Source organism: Gracilinanus agilis, chromosome 1 (assembly GCF_016433145.1).
Source record: "Gracilinanus agilis isolate LMUSP501 chromosome 1, AgileGrace, whole genome shotgun sequence".
Classification (NCBI taxonomy): Eukaryota; Metazoa; Chordata; class Mammalia; order Didelphimorphia; family Didelphidae; genus Gracilinanus; species Gracilinanus agilis.
The window spans coordinates 588,075,116-588,099,599 of NC_058130.1; the positions used below are offsets into that span (position 1 = coordinate 588,075,116).

The following is a 24,484-nucleotide window of genomic DNA, read 5'->3' on the forward strand; positions in this document are numbered from 1 at the left end:
AAATAATCCCCTTCATCATTTCTTATGACACAGTGGCATTCCATTTCACTCATATACTATAACTTGTTCAGCCTTAAGTCAATACATAGGCTCCCCCCAGTTTCTAATTTTTTTTACTATCACAGAAAAGAGGTACTATAAATATTTGCATGCATATGGGTTATGTTCCTGTTTCTTGATCTCTTTGTGGTATCATTGCTGTCTTTTATAGCCATCCTCTATAATCTGCCTTTGCTTCCATCCTTTTTCTGCATCCTTTGAAACTTGTTTTCCTAAAATTTAATGTTCATGTCAGACTCTACCTAGCTTTCCTCTCCTTCATTACAACATTCAAAATGAAGTGGTCACTTCTTCCCAAGGTTCTTATCATGTCAACTTCAGCCACTTCCTCCCCATTGGTCAGAATTAATTCCAAAGCAGCAGTTTCCCTTCTTATTTCCTCCAACTTTTGAAGAATTAAATTAAACCAAGCCAAGAATTTATCAGCTCTTTTGGGGAGAGAACTCAAATAGATCTTTGAATAATTAAAATCCTCTATTACTATCATCTTGTGTTTCTGGGATTTGTTACTTGAACTCTTTATCTGTTTCTTCCTTCTGTCCAGGTTGATTATAGTATACTTCTATTGAAATATTGCTTCTGTTTTTACTTCTATTTACCTTTACCCAAATAGTCTCCACAATGTTCCCTCCCTCTATAGTTCTGGATTTTCTCTCATTAATATATCTTAATGTACAAATCTACCCTATTTTTCCCTCACCTCTGTTTCTGCTCTTTTTGATTAAGATACGCTATTCTGTTGCTCAAATTCTTGTTATAAATCTCAGTGATACTAATTAGCATCATTACCTCATTATTGAAGGATCTCTTGTTTCCCCAGTTTGTTTCCCATTGTTTCTATATTTCTATACAGACTTGTGAGACCATGGGTTTCAATGGTACTTACCTCTGAGGACCAGAAACCTCCAATATTGTTTTGCCCTGCAGTTGAGTGATAGCATCAGAACCTGCTGAGGTATACTGGAGACAGCTACCTTTACAGAAAAGGCTCCCAGACTGCTGTGCCTTTTTTTCATGGTTTTTCTCTCTGATGAGTCTCTCATCTATTATTTCTTAATTTTTTCAGTGTGGCAGCTTACAGCAGCACTGCTTCTCCTTTCTAATTTGCAACTTTTGATCTTTGTTTGGAATTAGATGACCATGCTTGTTAAAATTGTGCATAAAATAAAATAATTCATTAAGCCTTATTGAAGACCTGAAAAAGCTCTTTCCTCCCCACCCTCTCTTTCACTCTCCCTCTCCCCACCTCCCCCCACTTCCCCCACCCTCACCCCTCTCTCTCTGTCTCTCTATAGAATGCTTGAGTTGTTCTATATAAGCTGTGTGAGATCTATTCTGGCTACTCAGAAGCCCAGTTTTTATTCCTTCTCTGTTCTCAGCTGTGCCCTGGTAGGAGCATACAGCTTGGCATTTGAAGGGCTCATACTTATAAATAGGATGCAGCTGCCACTAGTATTACAGGTTGTAGAAGTCAAAAAGATATGGTAATGACACGTGACTTGACCTGGTGGACAGGAATTGCCCTTTCCTTTTTCAGGTATTATAAAAATTGTCCTTTTCTGTTGCCTTGGTCCTCATTTTGTATAAGCTTCCTGTACAAAATGAAAATCATTCCTTCTGAGGAAACAGTGCACCCAGCAGCTGCAAAATGCCTATGGTAGTTGTGAACCACTTTACTTGAAACACCTATCCCATCCAAGCCAGTAAGCATTTATTGAGCACCTGTTGTGTGCAAGGCACTATATTAGGCACCAAAGACAAACAAAAAATTGGTCGTACCTTGAAGATAGCATATTCTTCAAGGAGGCAGGGGAGATACAACATCTAAAGAGATGAATGATAGTTGGCAATTTTTTTAGTTCCTTAGAAAATTTCTAGTAATTAAACATATACTTTTGAATCATCTTATATGTGTTAATCTTTTCTCAGTATTACCACTGGAGAGTTTCTTAAACTGTAATTGGTTATTTGTGCTGTGATATACAAATTTTCTGATTGCAGCAATAAAATATTTCTTTGGGGAAAAAACTTTCAGGAGGGAAAGCACTTAACAAAAGGGCAATCAGGAAGGGTTTTCTGTAGGAAACCAACACATGAGCTGATTCTTAAAGGATGCTAGGGATTCTGGAGACAGAGATTAGAAAGTAGTACATACCAGCCCTGAGGGATGGTTTGTATAGAAATATAAAGGGAAGAGATCTAGCATCAAGGCAGAAAGTTCGCCAATTTGGTTAGGATGCAGAGAATATGAAGAAGAGTAATCTATATTAAGCTGGAAAAGATAAGCTGGTACCAGAGTGTGAAGGCCTTTAAGTGCTGAATTGAGGAGTTTGTAAAGGGAGCCACAGATTATTGAATGATATAGACCTGAGCTTTAAAGATGTCACCAGAGAAGCTGTCTGGAAAATGAATAGGTGGGGAAGCAAGGTGGCTCAGTGGATAGAGAGTCAGGTCTAGAGATGAGAGTTCCTGGGTTCAAATCTGACCTCGGACAATTCTGTGTGACCCTGGGCAAGTCACTTGGACCCCATTGCCTAGTCCTACCCAGACTTCTGCCTTGGAATCAATATACAGTGTTGATTCTAAGATGGAAGGTAAGGGTTTAAAAAGAAAAGAACTTATTATGCCAGGAAGTATGCGAAACACTAGGAATACAAATACAAGCTGAAAAGTAAAAAGCAATCCTTGCCTTTCTGGTGCTTCCATTCTAAAGGTGGGAAGTGTTATATTATAAGGAGGTCACTAATAACTATTGATGTATATGAAATTGGAGTACAGAGAGATGATAAGATGGTACTTCTCCTTTAAAACAGTTGCCCAGGCAGGATCCTTTAGATCAAAGTGATTTATCCCTTCAGGACCCACCTGGGGTTAATTGATATTAATTATTGGGCTCTTCAGCTGAGGTAATGTTGGAAATCTGACTACGTGACTCCCTTCCTAAATAAGCTTTGGAAACCAATTCAGGAAGGTACTTTAAACTTTGTATATATTTGATAAGAAGGATAATGGTAAGGGATAGAGGTAAAGGAGACCACACTTTAAATTAACACTAATGAATCTCTAACTGCAGGCAAATGAAGGAATCAAGGTGATAGCTTCTCTCTGGTCCAGCCTGGCCAGAGCTAAACCAGAGTAGGCAAACTGCTGGGAAATCTTCAGCTTCTTCAGTAGATCTTAAGCCTTAACAGTTGAGATATATCCACCCTTTCCACCCTCTTCTTCTCCTGCTCACTTCCCCGATCCCTCCCGGGCCCTGGGAAGCCTAGATAGCCAAGATGATGAAACTCCTAATATCTAGGGGCAGTTGACACAGAGATGGTGGTCAAGTACAGATTGATAACGGTATAGGAAACACAGGAAGAGCTTGCAGGGTAGTGTTTGCAAGTCTCTATCTCCAAAGACCAGGATCCACACTGATCTCCAGCCTCAGGGACAGGTAAAAAACCCCAGAACCTCTGTCAGGGTTCTCAACTGCTCTCTCCTGCATCCCGCATGCCTCTCTGGGAACATTCTATCCAATTGACTTATCTGTCAATCATTGAGTGAACTCCAAGCTCCCAGAGATTCAATATAACAGAAGCAACCCATAAAAGGTAACTGAAAAGTGTGGTATGGGAAAATTTGGGATAGAAGGTCTCTGTTTTCTCAGTTAATATATGAAATGAGGCCCTCTGTTTGGACTAAGTAGGTAGGAGGTGATATGAAAGACTATAGTAGAGAAGGGATTATAAACAGTTCAGGCATCAATGAGATTCTAGATATCTTATCTAAAATCTATCTTAGAAAACATAAATTTATAATGAGTGGAATGTGAATTCCTCCAGCACGATTCACCAGTATGTGAGTGGGAACAGAGAAAACAGATCCATGAGGGGTAACCTAGGACAGTTTGGCAAGCCACGAGAACAAAGGATTTGTGAATGAAAGCAGGTATATAGTTGGACTGGTTAATTACAGAATCAAGATTGAGAAAAGAAGAACATGAGATCAGGGGTGACAGGGCTAAAAGACCAAGTAAAATTGGATTGATACATAATTGGAGATCATGGTGAAGACATGATTTGTAATGGAGACCACAAGAAGAGATGAAAGGACAAGAGACTGTGGTCAGACCTATTGCTTCTGAAGTCCTTTACCTCCTTATTACCTATCACACCTTGCCAAACCTCAGTCTTGGATCACTCCCACCATCTGCTGCCTTGGCTCCTATTCTGCTACTGCTCAATTGACCTAGAGAAAAATCCAAAAATTGTGCTGACTGGGCCCACTATGAATTTTATGTTACATAATCTGAACTTGGCCCTCACTATAGCAAGGCAATTCTTTTATGCTATCCTAATCAATTCACTATCCTATTCAAATCATGAAACTCCCGTGGCTCTCAGCTGAGAACTTAGCTTCATATTTTATGAAAAAAATTGAGGCTGTTTCCCTACAGCCTTTTCCTTCTCTCTCCCTTCTTCAAATCCTAGCCATTAACCTTTTCAATCACATTGAAGTAGCGTTCCCCATTTAGAATGGAAGTTCCATAAGGCCAGGATTGCTTTTTATTTTTTAGTTTGTATTTGTATTTGTATTCTCAGTGCTTAGTGCACTTTCTGGCTTAAATACTTTTCTTTCTAAACCTTTACCTTCCATCTTAGAACCAATATCAGGTATTGGTTCCAAGAAGACTTCAGCCCACTAGTATTTCATCCTTTACTCTTGTCTCTCATGAAGAGGTCATCTTTTTCCTTGCCAAGGCAAACCACTCTATGTGCTCAAGCGATCTCATTCCATTCTGTCTTCTCCAACAGATTGCGCCCTCTTTTATCCTCACTCTCTCATGTATCTTCAGTCTCTCCCTGTCTGCTGGCTTCTTTCCTACTGTCTGAAATATACCCATATCTCCCCATCCTAAAAAAAGCACCTCTCATTCCATCTCTGCCAGTTGCCATCCCATGATTCTCTTCTCTTTCATGGCTACCCCTATGAGAAAGTGGTGCTTTATTTCCTCTCCAGTCACTCTCTTAACTCTTTTTAGTATAGCATCTGACCTCATCATTCAATGGAAATTGCTCTCTCCAAAGTCATGATTGACTCATAAATGCCAAATCTTAAAGTCTTTTCTTGTCCTTATCCCTTTTGACCTCCCTGCAGCCTTTGTCACCACTGATCACCCTCTTCTCCTTGAGACTCTCTTCTCTAGGTTTTTGGGTCTCTTTTATCCTAGTACTACTCTTCTCTGTCTGACTGTCTGACCACTGACCATCATGCCTTCTGTGTTCTCCAGGGCTCTGTCCTGGGCTCTGTTCTCTTCTGCTAAGCTATTTGCCTTGACAGCCTCATCAGCTCCATGGACTGAATTATCTCTGCAGATGATGCTCAGATTTACTTACTGAGTCTGAAACTTACTCTCCTGCTCTCCAGTCTCATCCCACTAGTTACATCTTTTTTTTTAAACCCTTAACTTCTGTGTATTGACTTATAGGTAGAAGATTGGTAAGGGTAGGCAATGGGGGTCAAGTGACTTGCCCAGGGTCACACAGCTGGGAAGTGTCTGAGGCCAGATTTGAACCTAGGACCTCCTGTCTCTAGGCCTGGCTCTCAATCCACTGAGCTACCCAGCTGCCCCCACTAGTTACATCTTGAACTGGATATTCCACAGAAATTTTAAACGTGACCTTTCCAAACTAGACTTATTATATTTCCCCCCAAAAGTTCTCCTCTTCATAACTTCCCTCTTATTGTCAAGAGTATCATCATCCTTCCAGTCACTCAGGCTTGCAACCTCCATGTCATCCTCGACTCCATATTCTCTCCATATCACTATTTCTGTGTTCCTCCATAGCCAATCAGTAGCCAACAACATCTCACCTATAAATTTCCATTTTCTCCTCTGACACTGCTACCATTAGAGTTGACTGATTAACCAAGGGGCATGATCTGAAAGTGGCACTGGGGAACAATAATCAAAAAGCATTTATCTGGTACCTACTATGTGCCAGGCACTATGGAAAGAGTATGTCTATTCTTCCCTCAGTCCAAAATAGTAGGGGGCATGAGAAAAAGATGTAATGAGTACTACAGAGAACAGTCATGGATGTTGTATTTTCAGAGGAATCCAAATTTCCAAAAGGGCAAGAAGAGGGAAAAAGTGTTAGAGGTAATGGTCTAAGATGAAGACTTGACTGTTAATGTCAAAATGGTTTCTCAGGGGGCTCAGAGGGAAAGAGGAACAGAGCCATATGTGACTGATACCTAATACGGGGATATGAGCGAAGTAGTCTCAATCCATTGGCAATCATTTGCTTAGTGCCTATTCTGTGCCAGGAATGGTGCTAGTTTCTTAGAATACAAACACAGGATGTACTAAAAGTCTTAGTGCAGGTTTAAGCTTTAATAGTGAGAGGATTTATTTTCAATGTGCTAAATTATTTCTATATTTGGGTTTTGAATTAGAAACTCAGATCAGTCCCTCAGCCTCTATTACTCATTCCTTTCCCACCTAAAGAATTTCTACCATTGTAGAATAAATAGGAAAGCAAGATAATGGGGGGGAGCTGTTGGGGGGAGAATAGTGAGATCTGCTTTATTCAGTAAATAGAATCAGCTTATGTCAGATGTACATGTAGGAAAAATGACTCCTTCAACCTCTATGACATTGAAATGGCAGAGTGGAATTCCAGCTGCAAAATAGGGGGTCAAGCCACAGCTCAGAATTCCAGGGCCCGCCCCTGCCCCCGAGAACTTAAAAATCATTGCAGTCAGGCAGTTAGATGTTTCAATGAATAAGAGAGCCAGACCTGGGGAGGTCCTGGGTTCAAATGTGGCCTCAGATACTTCCTAACTATGTGATGCTGGGCAAGTCACTTAACCCCAAATTACCTCACCCTTACCCATCTTCTATCTTGGAACCAATACATAGTATTGATTCTAAGATGGAAGGTAAAGGTTTAATTTTTTAAATCATCATTGTAGGGAACAGTCTTGATCAGGCAGAAATAGAAGTTCTCCCACATTCACACTGGAGGCATAGAATTGAGTACGTGGCTAACTGTCATCCACCAGGGAATGGGAAGGAGTTAAGAGTTTTGATGGATCACCCCCTCATTGACTATTCACCAATTAGAGATGTCTTGGGATGTTCAAGGAAGGGGCTGAATAATGAGCTCCCCAAATTGTCTATTTATAGATCTATGCAAGGGGACTTCAAGGTCTTTGATCACTGGAAAATTAGTTTACTTGGTTAATGCTAGCCTAATCAATAAACTAATTTTCTTACCCAGAAGCCAATCTCTGGGAATTTTTCATTTTCTCAATATCTTAAAGCTAGTTGGACATTGTGAGACTTGCTCTTTAGTATCACGTTGGTAGCTGAGTGGAGGAGAAATTGGAACACAGAGAGATACTTGAGGCAGAGAAACCAATCATAAGGCTGGCTTAAAATAGTTTAAGAAGTTATTAAAGGGTAAAACTGTATTAAGACTTTTGGAACAGTCAGAATGAAGAATGAAGCAGTCCCTACTCACAAGGAGAGATATGTACATTAAAAAAACTACATGCAGCATATATGAAAAATGAATAAATACAAAATAATTAAATGTAAGGTAGCTTGGGAAGGAGGGCACTAGCATTTTGGAGCATCAGTCAATAAAGCATTTATCAAGCCTACCATGTACCTGTCCCTGTGCTAATTTCTGGTGATACCAAAGGAAAAAAACAAAAGACCATTCCTGTCCTTAAGGAGATCACAAATCTAATGGGATCAATAACAAGCATATAAATATGTGCAAACTATATACAAGACAGATAGGAAAAAAGTAAGAGAAAGACAGCACTCAAATTAAGAGAGGTTGGAAGATTCTTCTTGTAGAATATTGGTTTTAGTTGGGTCTTAAAAGAAGCCAGGACCAAAAAGGATTCATGCAAAATTTGGGGTTTAAATTTCATCTTTTTTTTAAAACCTTACCTTCCATCTTAGAATGAATATTGTGTATTGGTTCCCAGGCAGAAGAGCAATAAGGGATAGTTAATGGGAGTTAAATGACTTGCCCAGGGTCACATAGCTAGGAAGTGTCTGAGGTCACATTTGAACCCAGGACCTCCCATCTCTGAGCATGGCTTTCACTGAGCTTCATCTTAAATGATGAAAAGGGCCATATGAGTTGGAGGTAAAGAGGGCACACATTCCAGGTGTGAGGGATGGCCAGTGCAAAGGAACACAGACAAGAGAAGAAGCATTGTTTGAGGAACAGAGAAAGAAGAGACCTAGTAGGCTGGATGACAGAGTGTAGAAGGATGTCCACTAATATCCAGTGCAGCGAAGAAGAGATATTGGTGCTAGGTTGTGAAGGTTTTTTAAAGCTCAATAGAGAAGGAATTTGCATTTTATCTTTCAGTCAATAAGAAACCACTGGAGTTGAGTGAGTAGGAAGTCACATGATGAGATTTGTGCTTAAGGAAGGTCACTTTGTTAGCAGTGTCCAAGACAAGCTGGAGTGAGGAGATGGACACAGGAAGCCCATTTAAGAAACTGTGGGAATACAGGTGACAGGGATCTGAGTTTAAATCAGAGTTTTGTGAATAGAGAGAAAGGGTCAAATTTGAGAGATTGTAGAGGTAGAAATGGCAAGATTTGGCAACTGGATATGTGGGGAAATGAAGAGTCTGAATGTCCCTTTACTCCATCTCAGCTACACATAGCAATGGTCACACTCTAGATACACACAAATATTCTGTTTCCTGGAGTAAAAACTCAGACATTCCCCTGTCTGACCAGAACCTTCTATCATGCCACCTTTCTTTATGCCTCACTCCTTCTCAACATATTTTACACCCTCATTAAGACCTCTAATCCTTCCACCTTTTAGTTAGTTAATCTGAGGATTCGTGATCTTTAATCATTGATCTTGCTCTGACTTCAGTTTCTTTCACCTCCAATTTCAACCCAAATTAGTGATTATCACTCTACGCTAACCTGTGCTTTTAAATTTCTTGCCTCTGTCATCTAAATGCTCATCTCTTATTTAAACCTGAAATTAGGAACTCTTCCCACCATACCTTGTCTGCCCCCACTCAAAAGTTTCTGAATGAAGCTGAAGGCAGTCTTACAAATGTGCTGACTGGGCACATTGAATTCACTTTATCCCATTGAACCTGGGCCCTCACTACAGCAAGGCAGCTGGTTTCCTATATCTCTATGCAAAGAAGTTATTTTAAACTTGCTATTGTAATAGCTGAGAACCTTGCCTCTTTCTGAAGAAAACTGAGGCCACTTAACATGAACTGTCTTTTCTCCCATTCTTTTCATCCCCAAATGCTTTGTTGTCATCTCTCATTCTTTCCTGGTTTCCTTCTTCTGCCTGACAAAGTGAACCTCTCTACATGTACACTTGAGCTCATCTTCTCCAGCAGATTATATACTCAATGAAACATCCCTCTCTCTCAAATCTGCAGTCTTTTCCTACATACATGTTCTTTCCCTATTGACTTCAAGCATGCCAACGTCTCCCACCCTTAATCCTTTGCTAGACCCTTATCATCTCAAGCTATCACATGACATTTTGCCTCCATTTCTCAGCCAAACTCCTAAAAAATAAACAAGTGGTCCCATTCCATCTCATCTTCTCTAGTAGGTCTCCCTTTCTATTATCTCCACTCTCATTCATTTTCCATCTGTCTACTTAAAGCTTCCCTACTGCCTTCAGATATGCCCATGTCTTCCCTATGATCAAAAAACTCCCATTGGATCCAGCCATCCCTGCTATTGTCCAATATCCTTTACTCCTTGAGAAAGCTATTTACACTTATTCCCTTTACTACCTCTCTTCTCATTCACCCCTCAAACCTTTGGCATCTATCTTTTGATCTCATCACTGAAGTGAAATTGCTCTCCCCAAAATTATCAATGATGTCTTTTTTTTTAACCATTACCTTCTGCCTTGGAAATACTACTAAGTATCCATTCCAAGGCAGAAGAACTGTAAGGGCTAGATAGTTGGGCTTAAGTGACTTACCCAGGGTTACGCTAGGAAGTATCTGAGGCCAGATTTGAACCCAGGATCCCCCATCTCTAGGCCATCTGGCTTTCTCTCCCAATGATCTCTTAATTGCCAGAGTTTGTGCTCTTCTCTCAGTGACCAATCTTCTCGACCTGTTGTTGCACTTGATACTATTGACTGCCTTCCTCCTGGATACTCTCTCCTCTCTGGATTTTCATACTGCTCCCTCTTTGTTTTCCTCCTATCCCTGTGACCACTCCTGAGTTTCCTTTGATGACTCATCATCATCACACCCTTACTGTAGATGCACTCCAGAGTTCTGTCCTAGATCTTCTTCTCTTTTCCCTCTATCTATCTCTCACTGGATAGCCTTATCAGCTCACATCAATTTAACTATCATCTCTGAATAAATGGCTTTATGCACTATGAATAATGCAGATGATCCCCAAGCTTCTATATCTTCCCCAATCTATTCCCTGAGCTTCTGACCCACATCACTGTTTGCCAGTTGGACATCTCAAACTGGATAGCCTGGAAACACCTCAAACTCAATGAACCTAACACTGAGTTCATTGACTTTTCCCCAAAACCCTCCTCTCTTCCAGACCCTCCCATTTCTGTCAAAGGGGCAGGTTTTTGTTTGTTCAGAAGAGGTAGGGGTTTGCTAACTCCTTGGATGGGGATGTCCTCTACTTTAAGTGGAATTCAAAAGCCTTATAAGAGGTGTCGGTCTTCCCTCCAACCTCAGGGAGAAAGGGGAAATTGGGCTTGATGTAAGAGGCCTGATTCTTTGAAATCACTTCAAGAAGTCTGGTGCATGAGGCTTGGGTCCTAGAAATGAGGACCTGGTGTCTGAGGGAGCTCTACCTTGGTCCCAGGTCACGAGTGATAGAAAGCTTCCTCTAGCACAATTGCAGGGAGTCGGGGTAGAGTAGCAGTGGCTTCTAATGCAATGCATCAGCAGCTAGGGAGTAGAGCCAGGGTCTCCATTGTCTGAGATCGGCACTTAAGAGAGAGGCACAGGACTTATGTCTATTTAGCAAACCTTAAAGAAGTGGCCACTTAAGAGTTTGTTGCTGTTGTTCAGTCATTTTTCAGTTGTGTCCAACTCTGTGGACCCATTTAAGATTTTCTTGGCAAAGATACTGGAATGGTTTGCCAATTCCTTCTCCAGCTCATTTTACAGGAGAAGAAATTGAGGCATACTGGGTTAAGTGATTTGCCCCAGGTCATACAGTTGATATATGTCTGAAGCCAGGTTTGAACTCAGGAAGAGGAATCTTTCTGATTCCTGACCTGGCACTCTATCAAATGCAACACTTAGCTGCAGTTATCCTTTGCCTTTTCTCTTTATGGTTTCATGGTCATTCCTTGCCTTCTTGGTGGTATTCACTTCTGATCAGACTGTTGATTCAGCTGATCCTCAATTTGTTTGCTCTTTGCATTATGATCTGCTTCTAGCCAAGAACTTTGCTGTATTTTTCACTTGATTTATGGCTCCCTACCTCCCTGCTAAGCCTGAAATGCCTATGATCCCCCTGTAATATATTCCATTATTTAAAAGTCATAAGCTTACAATTTAGTCAAACTGAGCAGTTACAGGAGCAAAAAGTTCTTTTGGAAAGTAGTTTAGATGATATAAGAAAGAGTGCTGGATATGGAGTCAGAAGACCTGAATTCAAATTCTAGCTCTACTACTACTACCTGTGTGACATTGGCCAACTCACCAAACTCCTCCTCAGTTTTGTCATTTGTAAGAAGAAAGGTTCGACTAAATGGCCTCTAAGACACTTTCTAACCCTAAATACTTCAGACCATCCTAATCACTTCACCCCTCCCCTCCTCTACAGAGCCAATGCCAACCAGTGTAGAACTTGAATTGTCTGAGGTGCTAACACACTTATTTAATGGTTAGGTTGGATGACTGCCAAGGTTTCTACCAGTTCTAATTCTGGTATTCTGCGATTCTTTACACTACTTTAAACGTTTATAAAACACCTCACAACATCTTATTAAGCATCTCCAGATAATATCGCCATTTTACAAGTTGAGAGAAATGTGTCAAAGGAAAAATATGAACCCAGATTTCCTGACTTCAAGGTCTGTGCCCTTTCCACTTGGTACACTATTGTGCACTCAGCCACATGACTGGAAAATTGCCAGGTGACTCCCCTGTCCTCCCTTCCGTGGTCTTTTGTACGTAACATCCACTTCCCCTGAAGTGAGATGGAGGAAGAGAAGCCCTAGGAGACATACCAAACACACAAAGGGAGCCTTGGCTCCTGATTAGCTGAGAGAATGCTAAGCCATAAGGGCCTTACTTCAGCAACCATTGAAAGAGCACCTTAAGGGGAGCGTGTGCAGAGAGATGGCACAAACTTTTGATTAGACAGGTAGTCAGGCACCCTCAGCCATAATTTGAGGGGTGGCAGATAAGATAAAATTCTGGGATAAAATTCTTGTAGACAATTTCTGAGTTGGCATTTCTGGATCCTGCCTGCCCCTCACCCCAGCAAGGCTGCTGGAGGAGTAGCGTTCTTTCTCCTCCTTTCTGTAAAGGTGGGATAGACATCAGATCATATTTCAACAATGATTTGCACCAGATAGCTGTCATAGCATGGGACAGGATCAGTTGATGATGAGAAGCTTTGTGGGACATGAATTCTATCTTGAAATATTTAAAGGAAAAGAGATATAACTAGCAATTTTTGCACAAAGGAAAAGTGACAAAAGTAAATGTAAGTTTAAGACAATTTAAATGTATTCTTAGCTCAATTTAAGACAAATTCAATTGGGTAAATGCAAGGGAGATCGACCCTAGAATATACTTGATGGCAGGGAGACTAAGACCCTGAAATGCTTTTTGGCTATTCAGAGAAGGCAAAGTAGGAAGGGACTTGGGATGTAGTTACCAGGGAGTCCCTGAAAATCCTACCATCAGGGAGTTTCCTATTTTAACTAGTAATATACTTAATATGTAACTATAATAATGTTGCTTAACTGCATGCTAGCTTGTTATTTTTATTTTGCTGAAGGAAAACAAGTGCTATAATTTCCCTCTAAATTTTAGTGCTTTGGAATTCGATGCTGGTTGTCCCAGCCAAGTTAGAGCTCTGAAAATTTGCTCAAGGACAAGAGATTATGCCTATTCTGTGCAGCTATGGAAAACAAAAATAAGACTACCTGGACAAAAGTTATGAGGCAGATTTTAGTATAAGAATTTCCTGAATTATAATTTTTTGTGATTATTCTACTTCCTCTGTGAAGAGAATTGTTTTTTCAGTCGTGTCCAACTCTTTATCACCCGCTTTGGGGTTTTCTTGGCAAAGATCCTGGAGTGGTTTGCCATTTCCTTCTCCATCTCACTTGACAGATGAGGAAAGTGAGGCAAACAGAATTAAGGATCACACAGCTAGGAAGTGTCTGAGACCAGTTTTTAATCAGGTCTTCCTGACTCCCAGCCCAGCTCTCTATCCACTACACCATCTTCGATTGTGAAAAAGTTGTCTCACATAGTTGTCTCATTTCAATTATCTTTGCTCAATGTACTTTAAGGCAACTCTATTCACCAAGGTTTTCCCACAGTTTTGATTCTATATTCTTCCAATTGTCACTTCTTTCCCAACTTTTGGTCTTACTTAACATTTTTTTCTAGCTTCCTTTTATCTAGTTATCTAATTCTCCCTTCTCTCTCTCTGTCTCTCTCTCTTTTTTTTTCTCTCTCTCAATCAAATAACATCCTCCTTTCTCTCCTCCCCTTCAACTTTTCTTAGACTTTGTTTTTCTTTTTCTTTTTTCTAAAAAAAATATTTCTCCCACCTTCTCTTCTTTAATTCTCTACCTATTCTAGACTTTTTATTCTTTGATTAACAGTTATCATACTACATATTATTGTATTCTTTCTTTAGTCTTTGTTTTCCACCTGGAATTGAAGTTTCTAAGGTAATTGAGTTTCCTCTTCCAAGGTTTCTATGTAGCTCCTCTGTGGATGTAGGGTAACTCTCTCCTACTTTTCCATGGGTCTTATTCTTGGAAGTCTCAATGAGAGAGAGAGAGACAGAGAGAGGATAGAAAAATTACTCCCTGGGTAGAATTTTCCTATGTTGCTAATAGTGCAATTCATTACCATCACTTACCCTCCCCATGATTATTTTTTTCCCCATTTGTCAAGAAATCTTTTTTCTTGGTTCATTTCCCTCCAACCTTTTGGATATCAATTGCTCTCAGAAGTTCTCATTCTTCTTGAAATAGAGTATTGTACCCTGCCCCCATTAGAATTTTGCTCACCACCAAATCTACCATTTTCCCCTACTTTTTCCCCCCTTTTCAATTCCTCCCTTTTTCACCCCACCCATTTTCCTGTAGTCTCTTTTCTTCCAGAGAGACAAGGAATCTTTTCCTTTCATTGTTTACCAATGACTTGCTCAAAGGATATCACAAATTCTCCTGTGTCTTCTTCCTCTCCTTTTCCCTTTTATGTGCCCTCCCATTCCAAAATTTATTCCCATAAAACACACCTGCACACACACTGATTCATCTGTAGATGGGATATTGTGATGTGTAGGTCATGATGTAGCAGGCCTTTTCCTCCATTACTTCTATTTTAAGTTCCACTTTTCTTCTTGTCACCTTGTGTTCTTTTTTTTTTTGTTATTTTGTTATTATTTTTTTTTAAACCCTTGTACTTCGGTGTATTGTCTCATAGGTGGAAGATTGGTAAGGGTGGGCAATGGGGGTCAAGTGACTTGCCCAGGGTCACACAGCTGGGAAGTGGCTGAGGCCGGGTTTGAACCTAGGACCTCCTGTCTCTAGGCCTGACTCTCACTCCACTGAGCTACCCAGCTGCCCCCTGTTATTTTGTTATTATTGTATTTAACTTCATCGGTAATTTTGTTATTATTGTATTTAACTTCATCGGTAACTTTTTCTTACAATATTACATTTTTATTACATATATTACAATTTCCCCCCTCTTTTTGCTCTAGGGCAATTTCCCCCCTCATTTGTGTCTTCCTCGGTTGCTGAATTTATTTGCTTTTCTTATGTTTCTATTGTCTGGGCTGTTTGCAAAGCAAATAATTTGTTCAATTTGGGGTTTTATGGGAATGCTTAAAATGCCTCTCATTAAAAATTCATCTTTTTTCATATGTAATTAGATTCAAGTTTGCATGGTATGTCGCCTTGGGTTGCATTTTGAGCTTTATTCAGAATGCATTATTCCATTCTTTTTTTCTGTTTCCATTGGGTGCAGAATAATGTGGTGTTTTTCACATATCCTTTGCATTATATTTGAAATCTCCTGATCACTTACAGAATTTGTTGTCACTAGAGTTGTTCAGTTTAACCATTATATGTCCTGAAGTTTGTGGCATAGTTTTTGTGTTTCTTTCCTGGAGGGACTCTGTGAATTCTTTTAATTGGTACTTTGTTTTGTTTCTATGTATTCTTCTTATATTATTCATTGTATTGTGGTCAGTTTTCTTAGTTGTCACACGTTTCTGGACATCTTTAATGCTTAAGTTCTCTCTTCATATTGTGTTTTCAAGATCAGCCTGCTTTACTTATAGATATTTTCTATTATTGCTTTTTTCTTTTCCCAGATTAACCTGCACTATATACATTTGCATTTTCAATCCATTGTTCTTTTTATGCTTGTTTCTTTGACAAGACTTGTTACCATAGGTTCAAGTTTTTTATTCTGCTGATTGTTCTTGCTGTTCAGGACACATCATCTGCTGTTAAGATTCTAATTTCTCTTTTAAATCACTCAGGAACTTCCTGCTCACTTGGGAATTCAATCTGTCATCTACTTTAGGTAGATTCATTTTCCTTCATCTTACAATATTTATTCAGAGATATTTGGACTCATTTAGATGCCCTGGAGACCATCTTCCCTTCTATGATCAATATCTTCCTGATTAATTTATCTACATATGTTCAAGGGTTTTAACTGCATTTTCTTACTCCTAAAATCTTTGATAATTTCAGCCTTTTTTCCCTTATATTCTCCTATTTTCCACTTTTCTGTTTCTTTCTTCTTTTTTCTCCTGAGAGCTAGACCTTGAAAACTAACATAGTCTCCTCCCTTGTTGGCTCATTCGTGGTTCACCAGCCTTAGTTTCTGCACTAAGTGACTTCTGGGGGATGGAACTGACTTCAGCTAGATGATAGTCCCTCTCCTTCAAGCTTGTTGGAGGCAACATACACACACATACACATCTACATACACATGCACACAGTTCACCCTCCTCTATTTACCTGTATTCCTTAGTTCCTTGGCTGATGCAGTGTATATGTATGCAATGCAGTGCATACACCTGATGCCCCAAGCTGAGTTAGTTTCTAATTTCTCATACCTCTGCTTCTTCTACCCAGGGCATATGTGTTAGGAGGTGACAGAGTTTAGTACTGTTGCATTTTGAGACAGAATTGTGGAGTAAGGGCAGGGGGAGTTGAGTGCTTACAGCAACTACAGCATCAACAAGAGAATTGCTGAGGGAATCCTTAAACCGTGGGCCCTGTGGTCCAATTCTTTTACAACATCAAGGCTGGTAGAAGAGGGATTGCTGAGTCATAACACTGGGTTTTAGCCTTCTCTGACCATTCTTCAAGCTGTTACCTTTTAGAGTTCTTAGTTACTTATCCTGTGGAGGCAGCTGCACTTGGTTTATTTTTTACTTGTAATTCTTATTTAAGGGAAGTTTGAAAGGTCATGGGGGGGGGGTCAGAAAATATTATCCATCTTACTGGTCATGTGAGCTGAAACTAGAAAAGAACTTCCTAATAATTAAAATTGAAATGAGCTACCTCATGATTCAGTGAATTTTTTCTTATTCAAATTATTCAAACAGAGATGAGATGGCCAACTTTCAGAAATATTATAGAAAGATTTGTACATTAGGCAAGAGATTAAACTAAAGTTTAAGCTTATTACCTAAAGTCCCTTCAGACTTCAATTGTATAACTGAATGCTCAGAAGAAAAACAGTCAATGATTGGCTCACCAATAAAAACATCTAATGTCTTCCACATCTTTTTAAAAAATACATTTCATTCATATCTTTTATTTTTATGACCTACATTCTCCAAAAATATCCTCCCTCTTCCTCTCCAAGAATCATCCCTCATTAAAAAAAAGAATAAAAACTGTTCCACAAAACTAACCAACATATTAGAAATGTCTGCCATAACATTCAGTGCTCTACATTCTCCACTTCTGCAAAGAAGTGAGGAAAGTACCTTCTCATATTTCTTCTTAGGAGACATGCTTGGTTATCATAATTTTGTAGCATTCAATTTCAAGCCAACAAGTCCACAAGCATTTATTGATTACTATGTGACAACCATTGGATACAAAGGGGAAAAAAATCTCTACTCTTAAGAACCTCACAATTTAATGGCAAAGATAACATACAAATAATGATTTATTAACAGAATTCAATATATAGGATAAATTGGAGATAATCTCAGAGGAAAGGCTTCTTGTAGAATGTAGAACTTCAGCTGAGTGTTGAAAGAAGCCGGAGAAACTAGGAGAGAGAGATAAGGAGGGAGATAGTTGCAGGCATGGGGGATGGTTCATGAAAATGCCTCACCGGAAGATGGAACATTGTGTTCAAGGAACAAGAAAGTGGCTGTATCAATTGTTTTGTTGCTGTTATTTCCATTTACATTGTTGTAGTCATTTTATTGTTTTCATGGTTCCACTTATTTCAATTTCTATCAGTTCATGAAAATCTTCTCATTCTTTTCTGATTCATCAACAGTGTAATATTACATTCATCCACCACAACTTTTAATTATTTCTCAATTGATGGGCATTTTCATATTTTCTAATTCTTTGCGGTTATAAATATTTTACTGTGTATGGGGCCTTTCTTTCTGTCATTTACCATCTTGGGGTACATGCCTAACAGTAGAATCTAGGTCAAAGGATATGGACATTTAAAAATTTCTTTAAATAATTCCAAATTTCTTCCCAAAATAGTTGGACCAGTTCAGAGGTTCTGCAATACATTAGTGTTCCTGTCTTCCCAAAGCCCCTCCAACAGTATTATTTTCATCTTTTGCAGTTTGGGTATGAAGTATGAAGTTTGGGCAGCTGGGTGGCTCAGTGGATTGAGAGCCAGGCCTAGAGACTGGAGGTCCTAGGTTCAAATCCGGCCTCAGACACTTCCCAGCTGTGTGACCCTGGGCAAGTCACTTGACCCCTATTGCCCACCCTTACCACTCCTGGGCCAAGGACGGTCCCTAGCCCGGATGAAAAAGGAGGAGGGTTGGGCGTGGGGCTAGCAACCCCACCCTGTAAAAACTACATCTGCTAAAGAAACTGCAACCTAAAGTAGGGGCAGTTGGGCTAGCTCAGTGGATTGAGAGCCAGGCCTAGAGACGAAAGATCCTAGGTTCAAACCCGGGCTCAGACACTTCCCAGCTGGGTGACCCTGAGCAACTGTGTGACCCATTGCCTACTGGTTGTGGCCCTATGCTCCTAGAATGGAGTCCCAGGATAAAAAAAAAATGAAGTAAGATCTCATAAATGTTTTGATCTGCATTTCTTTTTTTAATTAGTGACCTGAAGTATTCTTCCATCTATTTGGTTTTAGCTTATAAATGCTTCATTTGAGAATTGCTCAGATCTCTTAGTCACTTATATATTAGGAAATAGTTTGGGCCTAAAATATTTCTGCTAGTCCCATATCTCACCCCTACACCCAAAGTTCTGGTGGGAAAAAATGGAGTCACACAGGGCATATGTGATCTACCAATAGTAAATCCCTACATATAAGTTTGAGGACCAGGAAACAGTATGATATACTGGAAAACAAACATTATATTTGGAGTCAATGGACCTTGGTTCAAATCCCACTCAGCTCTACTACATTCTACCTGAATAGCCTTGTAAAAATTACTTTGCATCTCTAGGCTTCCATTTTAGTATCTCTAAAATGAAGAGGTTGAACCAAGTAGTTGCCAGTATCTGAAAAATTACTTTATACACTAAAGCCAGCAAACTTTAGGACTGGAGAAGACCAGTGACCTTTAATTTCTAATACAAATTAGCCCACTTATCTAAGACTAGAACCACTGAGGATTTTGTAGAAACTGTTAAGACCAGCTAGCCTTAGAATTGTGTTCAATAAGACAAGCTAAATATAAACCCTTTTAATTGACTTCAAATATCTATATGGACTATCCCACCTATCATAGGCATTGCTGGCTTTCTTTTTTAAAACTAGAATACTATTTATTTAATAATCTAGCAAATACTGGAATTAGATCTAGGCTCTTCTATTTTCTAGAAAAATTTACAATGAGCTTTTTTCTTTTTTCATGAAAACAACTGCATAAATACATTACATACATGCTTAAAAAAAGAAATTATTATTTATATTGTCTTCCTATTTTCTGCATCAGGAAAAAGAAATACTAGAGTTATGGTAGTGTAGCAAAAAAAATATGAAGAATATGCTCTATGTATGAAATATCCAGTGCAAGTGTGCAGACAGGCATAAACTTGACATTTATTACATGAAATGCATTCTTTAAAAAAAATAAAAAGGGGGGACTAAGTTTTTTTAGCAGAAAAGACATGAAGTAGAATTTATACTCATTGTCCTTTCACTGCTATCTCTGCATTCTATGATTCTCTTCCTTTTCTTTCCTAGTGTCCTCAATGTGCATCACCCAACCCAAGCCCAATGTTTCTAAGCCAATACATACTTATGGTCTTAAGATCAAGCCCATCTCTTCCTCCTTACAACCTCTTTCCCTCAAAGCCCTGATGTTAGCTACCTTTCTAGGTAAGGGGATCCAAACACACTACTAAGGAGCCAGCAAGAAATAACAGTGTGATACCTTTACTCCCATCCTCTCCTCCCTCCCACCATCTGCCCTCTCCAGCTAGCATTTACTACAAAGGTATGAATAAGGAACTTCAGTTGGACAGGCAAAAATGGATTTAAGGAACAAGCATCCTTCTTAGCATACCTTAGATCATGACATAGAACAGTCTAATTAACCTATATACAAGGGCAACCCTATCCTAGGCTCCGTATGTCTTCACTGGCCCAGAGATTTAGGGAGTGAGAGAAGGGGAGTAAATGCTAAGGAAGAGAAATTCATTGCTGAGAATGGTATCACCATCAGAAGCTGCACAATCAAACTGTATTAATCCCCAGGTGACTGGCATAAGCTCCATCTACCTCTGAGCAAGGTAATAAGCATATGGACGATATTTAACATTAAGCAAGAAAAGATAATGATTTATATAGAGGGTAGGAGATTGGATTTTGACAGCGCATTAACAATGCTGAAGTTAATAGAAAGAGCCCAGACATGTTCAATACACACGTAAATCCCCTCAAGCCTTGGGTGATGATGGCCTTTTTTCAAAGAAATATTTGAAGAGAAGTTGAGTAGATGGAATTAGCTCCCTGAGTCCTCACAAAGCGACAAATTAATAGCTATTGGCTGACCGTAGATTCTTATTCTGTGTGCATAAATGGTCATGTGTGTAAGTACATAAAGGAGTATAGTGACAGAGGTCTCTCCCAGAAGCTGGAACATGGGCTTAACTCAAAAGGCATCATTATTCCCACAGGAGAGAGGAGAGGAGGGAATAAGCATTTCTATAATACCTACTATGTGCCAGCTATTGTGTGCTAAGTGCTTTTCGCAAATATCTATTTGATCAAGAGAATCAAAGTTAGTGTACTTACTGTATTTGTACATGGCAGATGAGTGGTAAGAGCTGGGTAATTAGGGTTAAGTGACTTGCCCAGGATTAGGTAGCTAGAAAGTGTCACATTTGAACCCAGGTCCTCTCAACTCCTAGCTTGGCTCTCTGTCTACTATGAGAACTTCGCTGCCCTGTATTTGTATTTTTTTTTTTTTAATCTGGATCTGTCATTTCACTGGTAGAGGAAATTTCTAAATCAGTGATGGTGAACCTATGGCACAGGTGCCAAAGATGGCACACAGGGCACTCTATGTAGACACATGGCTGCCCCCCCCCACTCCCCATCCCCAGAGTTCATCATTAGAAAGGCAGAGATTCAAGTGAAGCTGCTCGCCTCATTCACCCCTCTGCCCAGCAGCCCAATGGGAGTGCTTCCTCCCTCCCCTGTGTGGGGTAAGGAGGGAAACTGGGCATGCCCAGCACTTGGTGGGGGTAAGGGGCACAGCACATGGTCTCTGGAGAGTGGGAGGTGGGCATAACATTCAGTCTTGTGGAAAAGGTTTGCCACCAATGTCCTAGGGAGAAAACTGCTCTTCTACTACTGCTACTGCTACTGCTACTACTACTATGTAGCTAGCATTTATATAATACTTTAAATTTACAAAAAACTTTATAATATTACCTCATTTGATTCTCCAAATATTCCTTGGAGGTAGGTGCTATTATGATCCTCATTTTACAGATAAGGCAACTGAAACTTGCCTAGGGCTAGTGTCTGAAGCTGGATTTGAGCTTGAGACTTTCCCAACCCCAAGTCTAGCTCTTTATCCACTGCGCCCCACACTGTAGAGTTGAAATGATCTTGTACTGAGAGGCTAAGTGATTTGCCAAGGATTATAAAGTGTATGTGGGAAGTGGAACTAGCATCCAAGTGTACTGACTCTGAAGGGATTTGGCTAGTACGGCCCATCGTGCCTCTTAGACATATGTGCCCCCTGTTTGGGGGACAGACTAATATCAAGTAGCAAAGCAAGGCACTGAGCTTAGTCTGGGGATTAAAAATTCTTTTAATCAAAAGCAGGCTCTACCCTCAAGAAATTTACATTCTATAAGAGATGTGTAAAAGCACACACATGTTAATATATGTATTACACAGGTACATACGTCTATAAGGGCACGTATGTGATGTGCATGCACATACATACACATGTAACGGGCATGCATGTGCAGCATATGCACCTATGTACACACATAGTATCCATGTATATATAATGTATGCATTTATATGTACACACTATGCCTAGATACATAATCCATGCACACATGACATACATAGATGTGATATATACACCTATATGCACACAAAATATGTAAATGGTATAAAAATACACATAATATAATGTGTATTAAATGTGTATATGCACACAAACATGAACATGCATGTACACATAATACATGTATATATAGCAAACACATGTGCACACACAATATACAATGTAAAACACATGCATCTACGTGCACATATACATGTGATGTGTGTGTACACAGAATACACACTATGTACATGTGCATACAGATACATGCATACATATGACACATGTACATAATATACATGTGTACAGAATCAATACACCTGTACATATAATATGCATGCATACACACCCAATAGAGGAAGGAAGGAAAGGAAGGGAGGAAGGGGAAAAGGATGGAGGGACATGGGGAAGAGAGACAGAGGTTAGTTCCTGAATGTGGGAATAAGCTCCACCTGGAGGACACTTTTCATGGGAGTGCCCTGCTTTGTTCAAGTGGGCAGGATGCCAAATAAGAAGTCCAAAATGGATCTAGAAAGGATATTCAAGATAAGGCAGTGTTCATAAATATGCCCGCTGATAAAGAATCTTTCTCACTGTGGCAAAGTGACAGCCAAGCAGTACAGCAAAGCCTCAACTAAGATTCGCCTTTCCAGTAACAATTGTATTTTAACCCAGCTACTGAGACTATGGCAGAGTGCTTCATGGATGAGTCCAGGGGAGGGAAGTGGAGACTTTCAGAGTCCCTGGTCTATTGCATACTTCCTAGTTCAAGTTTGGTAGTTGATTTTATTACCCCACAGGAAAAGTGAGAGTCCTCCAAGAGAATACCAGGTCTGTGTAGGTCAATACCTGTCCAACAACTTTGAGTCCAGAGATTTGTCTGGGACCCTGGAAGGCTAAGGGACTACCCCAGGGTTCCAGGTAGAACTTGAAGCAAGGTGCCGCTGACTCTGAGGATGGCTCCTACCGCTATCATACCACCTTCATTGCTGCTAGCCACAGGCCTTTTAAATGGAACAAGGGAACTTACAAAGTAAATGCAAGGCATAGTCATCATTTCTCTGTTCCCTTGGATTTGAATACCACTAAGGACTGAAGGAGCTGAGAGGTAAATGTGTGAGGGTGGGAGGGCGGTGTAGAGTGAAGAGGGGGTTCTCTTACATTCAGCGTTCACCTCTGCTCTTCCTGCCTTCTTTTTTCTTCTCCAAGGCCAACTCTCTGTCCCTCTCCTCCCCAGGGTGAATGCTCCCCAAAGTGCCACAACCTCTTTGTGCTGGAGACTGTCTGCGTGGCCTGGTTCTCCTTTGAGTTCCTCCTCCGCTCAATCCAGGCTGAGAGCAAGTGCGCCTTCCTCCGGACACCACTCAACATCATTGACATCCTGGCCATCCTGCCTTTCTACATCTCTCTTATTGTGGATCTGGCTTCTGCCCAAAACAGCAAGCCAGGTGGGGCTGGGAATAAATACCTAGAGCGAGTGGGACTTGTGCTGCGTTTCCTTCGAGCTCTGCGCATCCTGTATGTCATGCGATTGGCCCGTCACTCCCTGGGCCTCCAGACCCTAGGGCTGACTGTGCGCCGCTGCACTCGTGAATTTGGCCTCCTTCTCCTCTTCCTCTGTGTGGCCATGGCCCTTTTCTCCCCATTGGTTTACCTGGCAGAGAGTGAACTAGGAGCTGGGAAAGAGTTCACCAGCATCCCTACCAGCTACTGGTGGGCAGTCATCTCCATGACCACTGTGGGCTATGGAGACATGGTACCCCGGAGCATCCCTGGGCAGGTGGTCGCTCTGAGCAGTATCCTCAGTGGCATCCTCCTGATGGCCTTTCCAGTCACCTCCATCTTCCATACCTTCTCTCGTTCCTACACAGAGCTGAAAGAACAGCAACAGAGGGCTGCGAATCATGAGATGCACCTCTTGGAGGAGAGCACCAGGTCCCACACAGAAGACAGTTCTTCCCAAGCCTTGGATAGCTCCTTCCTACCAGGGGGACCTGCAGCTGCCGCTGCCCTGGAGCAACAATGGGCAATAGCAAATCACACCTCTAGGAAGAGCTGCTGATGGGAAGCCAGGAAGGCCATGGCCAAGCCAGCCCCCAGAGTATTGGGGAAAAGAGGAGCCATGTCTTCCTCCACCTCTAAGACATCATGTATAAATTAGTCTGTGGGCAAGGGAGAGAGGAGCAGGGAACACAGCTAGGGAAATTCATTTGGAAAAACAAGGTCTTTTCTGAGCTTTAGTTTAGGGCCAACATGTATCCAGCCCCACTGTATATAAGCTTTTTAGAGAAATCACTCCGAGGTGAACTGTGGACTGGAGCCCCTTGGTGGGCTTGGCCTCAAGGCCAAGAAAAGGCAATCCCTCCTGGCTCCCATTAAAAAGAAGACTAAGCCACTTACACAAAACCCTTTCCTGACACCCCCATGAAAGGGGGTGGAAGGGTGGGG

At 40.6% G+C, this 24,484-nt stretch overlaps 1 protein-coding gene across 1 annotated transcript in view; it reads left to right on the top strand.

Annotated features, from left to right (window-relative positions):
- KCNG2 (potassium voltage-gated channel modifier subfamily G member 2) overlaps positions 1-24,098 on the top strand; it is a 94,998-nt gene extending 70,900 nt beyond the window's left edge. Inside the window, exon 2 of the mRNA XM_044683487.1 lies at positions 23,274-24,098. Within this exon, the coding sequence (XP_044539422.1) occupies positions 23,274-24,098 (825 nt within the window). The remainder of the gene's footprint in view (positions 1-23,273) is intronic.
- Positions 24,099-24,484: the final 386 nt, after the last annotated feature.